The sequence below is a fragment of the Miscanthus floridulus genome, chromosome 14 (assembly GCF_019320115.1).
Source record: "Miscanthus floridulus cultivar M001 chromosome 14, ASM1932011v1, whole genome shotgun sequence".
Taxonomy (NCBI): Eukaryota; Viridiplantae; Streptophyta; class Magnoliopsida; order Poales; family Poaceae; genus Miscanthus; species Miscanthus floridulus.
Window position 1 is genome coordinate 2503429 of NC_089593.1, and position 16934 is coordinate 2520362.

At 44.0% G+C, this 16934-nt stretch overlaps 1 protein-coding gene and 1 pseudogene across 1 annotated transcript; both read right to left on the bottom strand.

The window, feature by feature from the left end:
* Window positions 1-1185: 1185 nt before the first annotated feature.
* LOC136505709 (uncharacterized) lies at window positions 1186-9989 on the bottom strand (annotated as a pseudogene).
* A 1173-nt stretch (window positions 9990-11162) lies between these two features.
* On the bottom strand, window positions 11163-11831 carry LOC136502744 (classical arabinogalactan protein 10-like). Its single transcript, XM_066497998.1, has one exon. It carries the CDS (start codon window positions 11829-11831, stop codon window positions 11163-11165), a length of 669 nt encoding a protein of 222 aa, XP_066354095.1.
* Between the last annotated feature and the right edge of the window lie 5103 nt (window positions 11832-16934).

The window sequence follows — 16934 nt, forward strand, 5'->3', positions numbered from 1 at the left end:
ACAAAAAAGCTCCTATCAAGTTTCACCTTTGCCTTGAGTTTTTTTGTTTTTCTTTCTTCTTTTCCAAGTCCAAGCATTTGATCATTACCATGCCATCACCATCATCATATCATGATCTTCATTTGCTTTATCAATTAAAGTAGTGCTACCTATCTCATAATTACTTTGATAAACTAGGTTAGCACTTAGGGTTTCATCAATTCACCAAAACCAAACTTGAGCTTTTAGCGGTGCTAGAGGCAGGCGCGTGGAGCCGGCGATGATGAGGACGAGGATCGATGATGACAGCAGATCCAAATTAGATCTGGGCGAGGGCGAGGACAATGGCAGCGGATCTAGATCTAGGCGCCGCGCACAGAAGGGAGAGGTGCAAGCCGGGCCACCGACAGAGACGAGAGAGGTGCGCGCGCGCAGAGGTGGTGCTGGAGGCGATGATGATCGAGCGGTGGTGGCGCGGTGGCTCTTGAACGAAGAAGACGAGATGATGGAGGGGATGAAGAGAGGAGGTGATATATAGGAGGGACCTTTAGCCCCGAGTGAAGCCACTGCCTGGGACTAAAGGTCCTTTAGTCCCGAGTGATGGCTAGAATCGAGACTAGAGGTCTGACAGTTAGTCTCGGGTGCAGCCATGGTCCAGGAGTAAAGGGAATTTTGGCGGGCCATGAAAATGCAGCCCATCTTTAGTCCCGGTTGGTTGATCCACCCAGGAGTAAAGGTGGGCTGTAGTTTGGCTTCCCGCCAGTTTTCAAAAGTTTTTCCTATTTTTATATATTTATTTTATATAAATATGCAGAGAGTTGTTAATTAATTACCTAGTAAATAAAATATTAGCAAAAAATGACAAAAAAAATTCCTAGACCTGGTTTTGCATTACTGTACACAAGAAAAATCTATAACCTAAATCGTTTGTTTTACCGTATAAATATTTAACATAGTGTAAATAATGATCACAATTCTACCTTGCAAAAATGTACTACTTAATTAAAATCATAAAAACTATTGCTTTTCAACAGGAAATTAGTTTTCACATCTAATTAACGTTGATAATTTATTTTTTCATCACACATTCTCCACAGAAAATCCACTGTCAAGCAGAAAATTCATTTAAACCATAGAATATATGAAAACACGACAAAAAAATCTGAAGTCACAATTATTACATAATAGGTCTAATACATCACCATATCAAGCGGGAACAACAATGAACTTCTTCTTAACGTATGTCCCTTGGTTATGATCGCGCCATAACTATGGAGTGTTCTCATTATTTAGCAAGATGCTTGGGTCACTATTTACTATGAAGGGCGGAATTCCATCATCTTTACATAATCTTGTAGCATGTCAGACCTGTCCTCACAATGTTTCTTTTTTCTGAAAGAACTACATGGCGCTTTGGCACATTGTCTCAGTCGTTGTCATTGATTTTCCCTTTCTTTGGTTTGGTAGACATGTCCCTCACATAGAACACCTAATTCACATCCTTGGCTAAGGCGAATGGTTCATCTCTGTATCCAAGATTGTTGAGGTCCACTGTTGTCATTTCGTACTGATGGTCCACTGTTACCCCACATCTAGTCACCTTCACCTATTGGCACCGAAACAAAGGGACCTTAAAATAAGGTCTATAGTCTAGTTCTCATATCTCCTCTGTGTGGCCATAATATGTTTTCTTATTCCCATTTGGGTCCGTCACATCTATGCAAACACCACTATTTTGGTTAGTGCTCCTTTTATCTTGGGCTATCGTATAAAATGTACTGCCATTTATCTCGTACCCTTGGATTATCAGGATATGCCAAGATGGTTCCCTAGACAACAAGTACAGTTGCTCATCCAGACTCTCGTCACCCTGACATCGTCTTCGCAACCAACCGCCAAAAGTTTCCATGTGCCGATGCGTAATCCAGGCTTCAGTCCTCCCTGGGAATTTGCCACGTACAATGTCCTTATGTACCTCGATATACGGATCCACCAAGGAGGAGTTTTGCAAAACTATGTAGTGCGCTTTACAAAAATAATCATCCTCCTTACCAATATATGCTTTCTTCCCTAGTGTGCCCATTTCACTTAGTCTCCCCCCATGCCATGATTCAGGAACACCAATCGGGTCAAGGTTTGGAATAAAATCAACGCAGAGCTCAATGACCTCCTCTGTTCCATAGCCCTTGGCGATGCTTCCTTCTAGCCGAGCACGGTTGTGAACATATTTCTTTAGGACTCCTATGAACCTCTCAAAGGAGAACATGTTGTGTAGGAACATAGGACCGAAAATACTAATCTCTTTGATCAAGTGAACTAGAAGGTGCGTCATAATATTAAAGAAGGGTGGCGGGAACACCAACTCAAAGCTGACAAGACATTGGTGTAACACCCCAGGTGTTTGTCACCAGTTAAGCAGTGGGTTTGAGCTCAAACATGACAGATTAAGTGATGATGAAGATGTCAAAGTCAAACCTATGGAAATGAGCCCCAACCTAAACTCGGATATTGCACCCTTGCTTTACATATAGGCTCTTTTCAAGATATATGCTTGGCTGGTGTTATTGGAATATCTTCATATGTCTCACATTAATATCCATCTATATGGGTCACTGGAAAAGTTTCATGAAGTTTGGAATCAAAAAGTCACATGAAATGATAAGTTATATCCTTATTGGAATGACTTTACTAAGTGCTTGAATTGCACTATTAAGTGAATGGAAATGTAGGTCATCAACCAAACCTTGCAACCTTGCCCAAATGACTCTAGATGAACTCTACAGCAAAAGTCATGAAAGGTTCATGTTGAGCAGGTGGCCAGAAAATGCTCCAATAGATCAAAAAGGGTGATTTAAGCTTTATAGTGATGCTACTTTGACTTGGTTTGAACTGTAGCTTAGATTGTTTGCATGGCAGTGGAACCTAAATAAAAGTTGGAGTCCATGTTATGTACAACAAACTTTATGTTTGGACCAAGAGCTAGATCAGCTTGTAAGCAAGTCAAACCGAGGCTCAAACTTTGAATCAGCAGCTGTTTTCAGCACTTGAAATTTTTCTAAGTCTGGGAACGGGAATTTCAGTTTCAGGTTAGCTTATTTGGTGCTCTGTATATCCCAAACCAGGCCAAACCAGTTCATGAACTTTTAATAGAAGTTGTAGTAATCCCTTAGATCTACAACTTGTATTAATGATGTTTTTGCTTAAACTGCTTGGATTATGGAGTATAAGGGGGCGAAGAATGCAGTTTCAGTCAGCCGGTAACTGAACTGCAGAATTTGGTTTCGAGGTACCTTCCTTTGAAGATCCATATCTCCGAATCTAGGCTGAGTTAGCTCTTGATCCTTAAAGCAATGTTGTTCAACTCAGAAAGATATACAACTTTGACTCTTGCGCCGTGATCATAGGACCACCGGATCGGCAGTTAGAAGATGCGAAATTGGGAGCTTCAGTCGTATTTTCGTGGTGGTATTTCTAAATCAGCCGAAGCAGCAGCAGCAATGTCCGATCGCACAGGGTTTCGACGCCGCGTGGCTCCTTCGCTCGCTTCACTCGACACCTCGCTCGCTGCATGCGCGCCAACTCACACTCGCTCGTGTTTTGGAGGCCGAGCCCGAGCCCTTGCTCCCTGCGTTCTCCATTCTCCCCCTCCCTCTCGTTCTGTCTCTGTCTCTCACCCGCCATGTCCGCCGCGGCTGAGCGGCTTCCACCGAATGCACCGTCGCTGCTCCCTACTCTAAGCCTTCACCGCTCCTATGGAACGCGCCGCCGCTTTCCTCCATTCGCGCCGCGCCACCTCAGCCCTTTGCCCGGCTGCCTCACTGCCATGGCTGCTGCCACCGGCAAGGCGGCCGCGACCGCCGCTGGCACGCGTGGCCAGGAAGGCTGCGGGCTGCCGCTGCCTGGGTGGAGCCAGGCGCAGGTGCGTCTGCCGTCGCCCCCGCGCGCCTCTCCGGTCACCGAGTCGCCACGAGCAGGCCTCTGGCCGGCCGGTCCCAACGTCCTCCCTGCTTGTTCTGTTTTTGGAAGGAGACGAGGGACTTCACCCTCAAATAAGGAAAAAGGAATGGGGTTAAGTGAAGAAACCGTGACTCGTTTGAATAGTGCTGCGAAGGACCGTTCCGCTAGCATTTAATTTCTATTTTCTGCAGGGACCCCGATGCAAGACTTACATGTCTTTTCTTTTGTTTTTACAGATTTGAATGATGAATTTTTGAAAATTCATAGTAATTAGTATAAAAATCATAAAATAGTAAATGAGGACTTTTTGGAATCCATGTGAAATTGTCTATGCAGTAGATCTATAATATGGCATATTTTAGTTTAAATTTTTGGCTGCAAAAATAGAATTGTGCAGTAAGGTTGTAATGCTAGTTGAATTTGTTAATTTCCATAACTACAGATCTAGGGCTCCAAATGAAGTGAAATTTTTGTGGCATGCTACTCATGTGATAGTTGATATGTGCTAAAAATTTCATGAGTATTGGATGAAGTATGAGTGAGTTATTGGTTTATCTCGCTCTCACATGATTTCTTGCAATTGCAAATTGTCTTTTTCATAGAGGTAGCTATACTTATTCAAATAGTATGAAATTTATACAGTAGACTATTGAGAGGATATGTGAGCTACTGTACTTTTTGTAGAATTTATTGTGCATTTTAGGTATATGTTCATAAATACACCTTGATGTCTAAATAAATTAAGAAATGCTTTAAGAAAATTTATTTAGAGGTGAGCACCATGCTTTTTGGTGTTCTTTAGTCATGTGTGAAATGTTGGTAAAGTTGGTTTTGCCCAATTATGTGTTTGCAATATAAGTTAATAATTATTTTCTTGCCGATGTGGTTTATGGACAGATCTGGGAACTTAGCAAAGTTCTTCATGATAATTTGCTTTGTTGTGAAACTTGTTTATACAAAAGTTGTAGATAATTCATGTATCTAGCTTCTGTTAAAATTTGGTGTTATTTGGCCAAGTAGTTTAAGAGTTACAGCTGTTTAAAGTTGGGTTACAGAATTGATTGCTCTCTGTCTTGTTTAGACCAGTTTATGTAAATATATAATTTCGACACACTTAACTTGAGAATCATGCTAAGATGATTAAAGATGAATTGTAGAAAATTTCATAAGCTTTCCATAATGTCTTGTTGCATGGCTATTGGATTTGTATAACTCAAGTTATGATCCAAACATGAAGCTATTGTTTCCAGTCCAGAAATAGACATATGCTAGTTGTGGTTGTTTACACCATGTGTTGCTAAGTGTGGCTTATGCCCTTGTTGATGGTCAAGTTATGATACTTGTGACCTTGTTAAACTTGTGTCATGCTTGATGTGCTTGCTCTCTATAGTTAGTTGTGTGATGTTAGTTAAATAGCTATTGGTGTCTATGTCTTGCATAATCTTGTGTTTGTCTTGAATGTTTATGTGATGCCTCTTGTATTACCATTCTTCATATTCATGCACTTGCATCTTGCATCTCATCTAGGTGCGCTAGATGAACCACGTGAAGGACGTGATGTTGGAGCCGAACCCGAAGATGGTGTATGGTGGACCTATCCCGAAGGTGGAAGGACTGGACAAGTGCTAGGACGGGAGATACTCACTTAGCGAGTGTCGTCTAACTAACACCGACTCAGTGTGGGATCCCAGGCAAGCCCCGGAGCATTATAAGTCTCCCTTTTTTTTACAAATATCTTGAGTATCTTTTATTTTTGATGATGCATTAAGTATAGGAATTGGTTGGAACCAATTGTTACATTATATCCTTACCTTGTCCAGATAAAATCCTGTGAATCCTAATTAAGTGTAGGATCGAATGATGCTTAGCTATGCATAGACCGGTAGAAGTCGGGTGATTTCCTGTCACCTGCGAGATGTAGGATGAGCTCAGGTCACGGTTGGCTATATTTGCTATCATAAAAAAGAACCATGAGTTAATAATGAAAAGAGACTGGACGGGATGACGGTAGTGCAGCAACAAGGCATGGAGGTCTTGGGTGTGAATCTATCCCCGCCTGTGTCGTTTAAGGACCGATACGCTGTACGTCCTCATGTCATGTTGAATGCAGCCTAACACTTAGGTGGCCGGATAAGTCGTTCCGACCGCGAAGCCTAGTAGCTCGATTTAGGCTGGGGACGCGAGCAGGGGTCAGCAATCTGGATGGCAGTAAGGATGTGCGGGGAACCATTGGCATAAGCCCAAGGGCGGGTTAAGTCACCGAGCACTCATGGCAGAGTGGTTCTCTGATTTTGCGGCATTGATCGGACTCGCGACTCCTGAATTGTACCAACGGTGACTTGTTTGCGACCCTGATGGGGGAAGCAAGGTTTCTGTTAGGAATACCCCTCCAGCTGGATAGGAATCGATTTGAATCGCCGTCTCTCCCGGATAGTGAGAACTTGACTGAGCAGCGGCAACGTAGATTCACTAAATTTAAAGATATGGTTAAAGGATGATGATGATGATAATGATAATGATAATGAGTCATGAAATACCTGATATGGTTATTATTGTTTGCAACTTAATCAAGTGATTGATTAGTACAGGTGCTAATATAGATGATAGGTAATGGCTAAAAGTCACTGCTACTACAGGTGAATAATGCTAATGGTTACACAAGCTTTTATGCAAAAAGGTTGTCCAGCTAGATCCACTGATAAAGCCTTGCATAATCCTTAGCGTCACTTTATTTCTGGTTTATGACGGGTAAGTCTAGCTGAGTACATTCGAGTACTCAGGGTTTATCCCACCATGTTGCAGGTGGAGTTCTCGGCCTGTTGAAGATGGTGGCTAACCGCCGGTGGGCTCGGTGATTCTATAGTTACTTCTCATCTATATGCTTTTGTCGGATGATGTCACTTATGCTAGCAATGTATTTGGAACATATATTAATGTAATCTTTTGAAAGCTATGTTGTTTTCACTAAGCGGTTTTGAAACCCAAACTTGTACTATTATTTGTGAACCCATTTCTAATATTATTTTTGCTGCAACTCTGCGTATGTGATGTGTATTTGCTTAATCACGTGATCTTGGTTGTGATGTTGATTTACCGAGGTCTTTTGGGACACTCGGCGGACTACCGGGTTTATATAAGTTAAAGTATGCGCGTGTTAGCGGGGACAGCCGTACTTGATCTTGTATAAATTGGGCGGTTCTGTCATAATTGGACCACATCATTCTATAGCTTTGCTAGATGCGCTGGATTGATTGCCTTCTGAAAAATTGCATTGAGGAATGCACATAGTTTCACGGTGGCTAATCATACATTTGGAGGTAGAATCCATCTCAATGCAACCCGAAGCAATTGCGTCATAAGCACGTGGTAGTCATGAGACTTTAAGTTTAGAAAATTCTTCTCTGCCACATTTATTATCCCCTCTACATTTGAGGAGAAGCCAGATGGGACCTTGATGTTGTTTAGGCATTCAAACATGCTTTTCTTCTCTTCTTTGCTAAGAGTGTAGCTAGCAAGACTTAAGTACTAGTGTCCATCATCTACCTTCTCTAGATGTAGGTTCTCTCGTTCTTTCATACACTGCAGTCCTGTCTTGCTTCTAGTGTGTCATTGGACTTCCCATACACACCCATGAAGCCTAGTAGTTTCACACAAAGATTCTTCATCAAGTGCATCACGTCGATCGCACTGTGAACCTCTAGGACTTGCCAGTAGGGTAGATCCCAAAATATAGACTTCTTCTTCCACATGGGTGCGTGTCCGTTAGCATCATTCAGAATAGGTTGGCTGCCAGGTCCCTTCCTAAAGACTACTTTTACATCCTTAACCAAATTGAATACATCCTCACCACTACGATTGTCAGGCTTTGTTTGGCGCTCTTTCTTAGGGCGTGATTCAATGGAAGAAATCGACGATGGCCCATGTACATGACATTTTTACATTTTTTCAAAAATATAACTTCCATGTCATGAAAACAGTGCATGCATGCATTATATCCCTTGTGTAACTGTCCTAAAAGATTACTAAGAGCAGGCCAATCATTGATTGTTACGAACAACAATGCTCGCAGGTCAAAGTGTTCCTGTTTGTACTCATCCCACACACGTACGCCTGTGCTGCTCCACAAAAGTAGAAGTTCCTCAACAAATGGCCTTAGGTACACATCAATGTCGTTTCCAGGTTGCTTCAGGCCTTGGATGAGCATTGGCATCATAATGAACTTCTGCTTCATGCACAGCCATGGAGAAAGGTTGTAGATACATAGAGTAACAGGCCAAGTGCTACGACTGCTGCTCTACTCCCCGAAAGGATTCATGTCATCCGTACTTAAAGAAAACCTTAAGTTTCTTGTGTCATTTGCAAACTTTAGGAAATCTCTGTCGATTGCTCTCTACTAGGACCCATCAGTAGGGTGTCTCAACATATCGTCTACCTTACGGTCTTCTTTGTGCTATTGTAGCAACTTTGCATGCTCTTTGTTTCTGAACAAACGTTTCAAGCCTGGTATTATAGCAGCATACCACATCACCTTGGCAGGGATTCTCTTCCTAGGACGTTCAACGTCACCCTCAACACACCAGGGGCATCTCGTTTGATCTTATACCATGATGCATGGCATACTGGGCATGCATCCAAATTCTCATACTCGCCGCGGTAGAGGATGCAGTCATTAGGACATGCATGTATCTTCTGGATTTCTAATTCTAGAGGGCAGACAACCTATTTTGCTGCATATGTAGTGGCAGGCAATTCGTTTACCTTCGGAAGCATCTTCTTTATGATAGTAAGTAACTCCCCAAATCCCTTGTCGGATACACCATTCTTTCCCTTCCATTACAGCAATTCAAGTGTGGTACCTAACTTTTTTTGCCCCTCTTCGCAAGTCGGGTATAGCAATTTCTTGTGATCCTCTTGCATACACTCAAACTTGATCTTCTCCTTTTTACTTTTGCATTCTCTCTGTGCATCAGGGATGGCCTGACCAAGATCATCAGCGGGCTCATCTTCTGCGTTACCTCTTCTTTAGCTTCCCCCATTGCAGTATCATCAAAGGCACCGTATTCAGCAAAACCACAAATAATAATGTTGTCATCATCCCCTTCTTCTTCTTTATCATCTTCTTATTCTATTATAACACCTCTTTCTGCATGCTTAGTCCAACAAATATAGTTTGGCATGAAACCCGATGTAAACAGGTGTTTGTATAGGACCCTTGAGCAAGAATAATCCTTCTCATTCTTACATTGAACATATGGGCAACACATGAAACCATTCCGCGTGCTTGCCTTGGCCACATTTATGAATTCATGCACGCCTCTAATGAACTCTGGGGAGCGGCGGTCCACGTTGTACATCCATTGTCGGTTCATCTGCAAATGTACACCACATCAAAAACTTGTAATAACCTATACCACACAGTATGTATTATACAACATGCATGATTAGTAGTTAATTAAAAGATCCAAAATATCCATCAATCAAAATATGATTAATTAATATTCTATACCACACAGCTATTTCACATACTCTCGAACATTAATTTATTAAAGCCTTAATACAATATAGACAATCTCAAATAGCACTAAACAAAGTAAACCTATAATGCACTTCAGCAGAATAAGGATTCCGCGACCAATTTCAACTAAAACAGACATATCATTCTTTTGATGGTTCACTGCCTCATCATACAAAGGTGCACTCTCATCAGTCGCCTTTGCAAGAGATTTTTGGACGTGCTCAACATACTCTTCCTCCCAGTACCAACCATTACATGATCCAATGCCATCCCACTGAAATTACAACAACAAATTAAGAACTTTAATCAAAATCATCATGAAAAATGGCTACAAAGCATAACAAAACATGAAAAAAAAATTACTCACTTCGCGATCCGGACACGTGTAGAAGATGAGCCCCTGGTTGGGACCCTTCTTCTTCACCTTGTACTCCCTCACAGTCTTCTGCCCACACTTGCCGCACGCAATGAGAGGGAGGTTCGGCCTCCGTCCCTTAGGGTCCCCATGCGAGGCTGAGGACCTGGAAGTAGTCACCATCTACGACTCTCTATACTCATTTTCATCAACTACTATAAATTTCTCAGTTTATGAACCATGAAATTAAATGAGCTATATACTAAAAAAACTTTTTATATCTCTATTTCTAAACCATGAAATGAGGCAATGAAATGTGCATACTAGTTTTGATGAGCTACTATAAGATTCCTTCATCTACATATGCAAACTATCAAGTGATTTTAAGCTCAAATGGCATATAAATAAAAAATATCCACCATTATTCCCAATCTAGGAAACAAAAAAAATCTCTATTTCTACACCATGAAATGAGGCAATGAAAGGTGCATACTAGTTTTGATGAACTACTATAAGCTTCCTTCATCTTCATATTCAAACCATCAAGTGATTTCGAACTCAAATGGTATATCAATAAAAAAAATCCACCATCATTCCCAATCTAAAAAACACAAATTTCTCTATTTCTAGACCAAAAAATGAGCCATGCTAGTCATGAAACATGGGAGGATGAAGTTGGTAACTTTTAGAACCGAAGAATGGATGGAGGAATGAAGTCTTCACCAATCCCGCAAGCATGAACTCCTTCCATGAGCAAAAACAGAGAGCAGACAGAGAACTTGAAATGGCTCAGGCTAGGAGAGAAAGGAGAAAGTATATAGCCCGGGACATGTAGTCCCGGTTTATAGTATAAACCTGGACTACAGGTACAATTCTAGTCCCGGTTAAAGCCACCAACCGGGATTAAAGGTTTAGTCATGGCTGACAGCTCCAACCGGGACTGGAGGGTGACCTTTAGTCCCGGTTTGAGCCACCAACCGGGACTAAAGGTCCCCTCCTGCAAAAGTTGTGCCTCTAGCCGTTGGGCAGAGGACTTTAGTTCCAGTTGGTAGCTCCAACCGGGACTAATCCTACCTTTAGTCCCGGGCCCAAAAATGGCTAGGATTAAAGCTTTGAACCGAAAGTCTGTTTTCTACTAGTGTAACTGAGTATATATGAAAATGCATAGAAACATGAACATACAGTAACATTCACTTAGCTAGGCACCACATTTATACTATATTATTGGACACGAGATGACAAGAGATTAAGAACTCTACGGAAACAGAATTGTTCCAGCCGGGAATGAAATCCAATTCCAAACACGCACAAACCTATGGATAGGAAACAATGCAAGCGGGCCGGGCATCTCATCTCTTAGGCGCCCTGCTGGGTACAGTTCTTGGAGCACCTGTCCAGGCAGCTCATCATACAGTACCCCATAAACCTTTCGTTGTAACTCCGGCACTGTTGGTACGGACTACCCAGGGTTGTGATAACAGCGTTTTTCTGGCAAAATTCACAGCAGCTGATCGCATGGGGGTTATCGCAGGAACAGCTGACGAAGCCGCAGCCGCTATGGACACAGGACTTGCCGGGGCAGGTATGGTTGGTGCAGCTCTCGTAGCACCCGTTGAAGGCGCCTTCCAGCAAGCTCGTGCAGTTGGTGGGGTGGTAACTGGCTTGGCAAGACGGAGTACACTGCGAGGCGCAGTCACTATAGTTGCAACTGATGGGTGACGGCGCCGGCGCCGGAGAAGCAGGCGTCGGGGTCGGCATGGGCGCTGGCACTGGCGTCGGCGTCGGCGTCGGAGTGGGCGTGGGCGTGGGCGTGGGCGCTGGCACCACCGGCGTTGGCGAGGGCGGTGGCTGCTGCCCCGTGTATGAGCAACCCGGTGATGCAGGTGGCTGCTGGCCCGTGTAAGGGGAAGTGGTGGCTCCAGGCGACGTCGTCGGTGGCTGCTGTCCCATCGATGAGTGGAGCAGCAGCATCACGCACACGGCGACGAGCAAGGCCTTTTTCAGAGCAGCAACAGCTGAAGCCATATTTTTCTTGGATGGGAGTGGGACGAGCAAGCTAACAAGCAAAACTTGAGAAGACACGATCGATCGAGATGCTACAAATGGAGATGCATGGGCAAACAACTCGATCAATTGACTATCGGTGCCTGCCGGTATCATGGATCATTTGCTAACTATTTATATGCACCAAACTTGCACACATCGGCCATTATAATTTATATTAGGAGCCCTATAGCTGTAGCTATTTATATTACTAGTATAATAATGTCCGTGCTAACGCAACAGATTTATTTGGAGACGCACATGAAAACAACCAATGTTTTTTTTTTCATAGTTCAACTTTTACACAATATCTTTGAGCATGTATACAATCCGGGAAACTAAGAAGTCATAGTAAAGTTTTTTCTCATATAACCATTTAAGTTACATTCTGTCTAAGTCATTAATCATGACTTGGAGATCTTCAGGAAAGTTGTCAAAACATTCGTTTGCATTGAGGACGTCTCACCTTCTGGCAGGACATTTGCATTGTTTGCCTTCTTAGGTTTATTATATTGAGGGATTGCCATAACCTCCTCATCAACAAGCTTAATGTCTTCGCCTTTTTCTACATCAAATCTTTTTGGGACCTTGTCTTGGATCTGCACTTCGTCTTCATCCATAATACTGATCTGCATATGTAATAAAAATATTGTGCTCTATAGCCCCATTAAGCTACATATAAAAACTGGCTCAGTTAACAATATCATTGGTGTTCATCCACGCCACTTTTTTATTTGTCAATAAACCATAACTATATGAAAACATGATATACATATGTGCAAGATGTACTGCAAAATAACCAGGCAATCAATAAGTTGACAGCCACTAAGTCTGATATAATAATTGCTACAACTCTGGTCATTAACTTTGCTTTGATAAGCTCTCAGCTTCCATGTTTCAAGACCAAGAAGCATCGAGTTTCTCCTCCAAAATAAACCGTATGTGTGAACCCATGAAGAATAGCCACAACATTGGTATAATTCTGAAATACACAAACCAGAATAAGGGAGTATGGAAGAATATTAAACAGCCAAATAAAACAGCAGGCTAATTGAAATTGAAGATATACAGACCAATTGGGCTGGAATGATCCAACAAGTCCAAATTACAGGTACACACTCAACAGGACAGTTAACATGTGTAAATAGAACCACTGATGTCCAATCTTTACAGTACCTCAACAGTCGAAAGCCTGAGCAATGTATAAGACAACAGTAAGTCAAAAAACTAAGAACAACCACAAAGTAGATCCAAGTTCTGACATAACACTAATAAAGTTGGCATAACTGAAAAAACAATGACATATTTTAGTACGTAGAGTGACCAACCCAATCCCTAAAGCAAAGCAATTCCGGACCACAGTTACCAATTTCACGAACATCAGTTAGACAATATCAAAGGTGCTACGTTGAATCTCTCACCAGCAAAGAAGTGTCAGTGCTGTTTTGGGTAAATTTTTTACATTTGTCTGCCGTCAGTAAAACGCAACCGAGTTTTCTTCGGTGTATAGAAAGCGAGATGAACTATCCCTAACCTCCCGGATCGAGAGGGAAGGGAGAACGGAGGTGTTAGGGCGGGATGAGATGATGGGGGCTGGTAGCCTGGTACCTGCCGGGGGCGCAGAGGTCCTGGAAGTGGAGGCGCATGGCGGGCTCCTCTTTGACGATAACACGCTCCTTCCTGTCGACATGCCAGGGGAAGATGTACGGGGGCGCGCCGCCGGCGACGAAGAGGGTGTCGAGGAGGCTGTCCGCGCCGAGCCGGATGTACGCGATGAGCCGACCGCACGGCACAGCCGCTCCATCGCGTGAGCGACCTGGTTCGGTGGCGTCCCCGCCCGGCGACGAAGGGCAGACACACTAAACATGAGCCGTCGGATTTAAATGAGTAATGAGAGAGAATGGCTAAGAGATAATCTAGTGCATCTGTTTTAATGGTGTTATATTTTTTAGGTGTATTCATAGGTGTGGATGTAGCATAGGTCATGACTGTGGAGCAGACATTTGTTGTGTGGCTGTAGATTTATTCTAACTGGTATATTATAGGGTGGGGTAGATATAAGATAGACTACAAATGAGACTTTTCACCGAAGGCATCTCGCAACATGTTAGGGCAGTCCCAACGAAAGAAACTGGTAGTTTCTATAACATAGGATGTCGCACCAAAAAAGCGTTATTTTTCAACCCATGGTTTCTATGAGTAATAATTATTTTCTCTTTCTCTCTCCCAACTCTATCTTCTTCCTCCAATGGAAGTGCGACACGAACTCCCTAGAAACTGGTGGTTTCTCCCCAATGGCGATTTCATGGTTTTTTGGTGCATTGGGTCAAGAGTAGACCTGGTTTCTTCATGAAGAAACCATTTCTATGATTTTTGCTCTCTTTCTTCATTAATTACGTTGCCATGTCAGCATTTTGCCTACGTGGCAAGTCATTTAATGAGGATAGAAACCATCATCAATGCACCATTGGGACTGCCCTTACAAGTTGACATATATATAAAGAGGATTAATTACTTATTAGCTCTACGATCCTGCTCCAGTCGTCGCGTTACAATGCAAAGTTTACGTCACAAGTTGACGCTCCTACAGAAGTTCAGATCTCATACGCATGCAGTGCTGTTCAATGAACTTCGTCTGCATGGCTTGTTGGTACTCGAGGAAGAACCAGTCAAGGGTAAGCATGGTGATTGATTCTCTGTTTGACATCGGGAATTAATGGTACTCTTTATTGATAAACAAAAAAAAATTTGCCATTCAACCTGCAAAGCATGCATGTGAGCATCAGTAGTACCCGCCGGCACCCAGCTTCCCTCTTCTCCTTTGAGGAAAGGAGGGAAGAAATGCCTATACTAATACCATTCATATAAAAAAATGAGGATTAAGATCATCCTCAAAACAAACTAATAAAAATGTACATGAAATTGATCTAAACTAGCATAAACAGGAGATAGACATGATCACATCCACATAATGAGACATAAGGTATGATAAAATAGTTTCAAAATATGAGGCCACTACTGCCGGCGCCACCTGTTTGAGGATCACCACCGGCTAACTGGAGGAGCTCGCAACCGACCGTTTGTTGGGGCCACCACCTGGGGTCACCGCCGGCCACCTGCACGAGCTCTGCACCAGCCATCTGCCGCGGCCTGGCGACCTGCAGCTGCAGGTCATCAATTTGGCCGGTAGGGGCTCGGTAGCCTGCCTCCTCCTATCACCTGCCCTCACTTAAGGGTGTTTGGTTTGGGCCGCTAACGTTTAGCTGGTTAATTTTAGTCACTTTTATTTTACCCAAACACTATAACTAAATGGGACTAAAAGGACATTTGGCCGACTAGTCACCAAGGGGTTGTTAAATGGGACTAAAAGACCAAAAGTACAGGGGCGCCCCTCATCAATGCACTCCTTGGTCCCTACCCCCATCCCTTCTCTCCCGTATCCTCCGACCTTCCTCCCGCCGTGCCCCTCGCTAGCGCCCCTTCCCTTCCTCCTCAACCGCGACGGCGCCCCTTCCCTTCCATCACCGTGACGGTGCCTCTCTCTCTCTCTCGGAGCAAGGGGTCAGCGGCGGCGAGCTCCTCCGCCTCCACCTTGATGCCACCTCAGCGTCTCTACCTCGGGCAAGGCAGATCCAGTGGAGGGCGAGGTTGGCGGCGCGGGCGCTGCGGATCCGGTGGAGGCGCCCGCCCCTCCGACAAGCTCCCTCCGTCGGCGAGTGGGTGGCGGATCAGGCGAGCGGGTGGCAGATCCGACGAGCTCCACCACCACGAGATCTAGATTCGGTGGGCGGGTGGCGGATCAGGCGCTCCGATGCCCGCAACTCCGGCTCGAGGCTACGCAGGCCCTCGCCGGTGGGGAAGAAGACATGTGCTGTGGGGGGTGTTTTGGTCATCCCACACATCATGATGTCAGGTTTAGTCCCTTTTAGTCCACCCAACCAAACATGAGTGACTAAAGTTTAGCAACTGCGTTAGCTGGCTAAAAATTAGCAGCTTTGAACCAAACAGGCCCTTATTTGGTCTCCACGATTCATACATCTGAGGCCAAGTAGAGAATACTGACATATGTCTGATGCGCCTCCTACTGCAGATCTGATAATAGCATTTGTAAACTGTAGATTGACATTTTCATTGCATATGACCTTGAACCATTCTTCAACAGCGCCAAAACTTGAAGCCAAGGGGATTTGTTGGATGCATGTATTATTTGGCTGCGGGGACCGCCCACCAGGGGCGGCACGCGTCGGGGAGCCTCCACACCAGAGCACGTGCCCTGCGAGCCGTGTCCACCGGAGGCTGCCGCGCCGCCCGCGCTCGAAGAGATCCTACAGGAGACATGAGAGAACGAGAGATCGCACTAGAAGATAAAAAGGTGCAACTTCTAAGATGTGAAACTACTATTCTACCCTTAAGATTTAATTTACAACTAGTTCCTAACCCACATAATTTTGGTTCCAGCCCACAACTTAAGTTTCTCTGTATTGGTTCTTTTTATTTTATAGCCATTAGATCTATCCAAATGGATGGCTCTAATTTTTCTCAAGCACTCTAAAATTTCACTCAAACTATATATGCATCTCGCACTCTATATAGGTTATAGCCATTGAGCAAAGCAAACATACTTCTCATCCAATAATGCATCTCGAAATAATTTCTACACTTTGGTGGTCCACACACCACACACAAGGGCGGATCTCGGGCACGGGCTTGGTGGACTACCTCATGGGTCCAGCCCAAAGAACACTAATTCCACCTATGTAGTATCAGCCCATGCATATTAAGCCTATGCAAGAGGTCCAGCCCTACCCACCTCCTTCGCCCTGACGATTACCACGACCCCAGTTGTGTCGTCCACTCCTGCAGCATCCACATTGCCGACGCAGACCATCGGGGTGACCACACACCCACCGCTCCAATGGAAGCGTCGCCTCCAGCCACCTCTATAGTTCCCATCTCTTTTCGGCTCCCGATGCTTCCATAGCTCGCTATGGTGAAGAAGAGATCACAAAAAAGTCCGCTGGGGCGCTCCTCTCCCTTGTCACCCACCATGAGGCCTCGCCTTCCATCCGGTCGTGTTGCGCTAGC

Bases quoted from the DNA above. Each gene is read 5' to 3' on its own strand.
- LOC136502744 (XM_066497998.1), bottom strand. From the start codon at position 11,831: ATGGCTTCAGCTGTTGCTGCTCTGAAAAAGGCCTTGCTCGTCGCCGTG.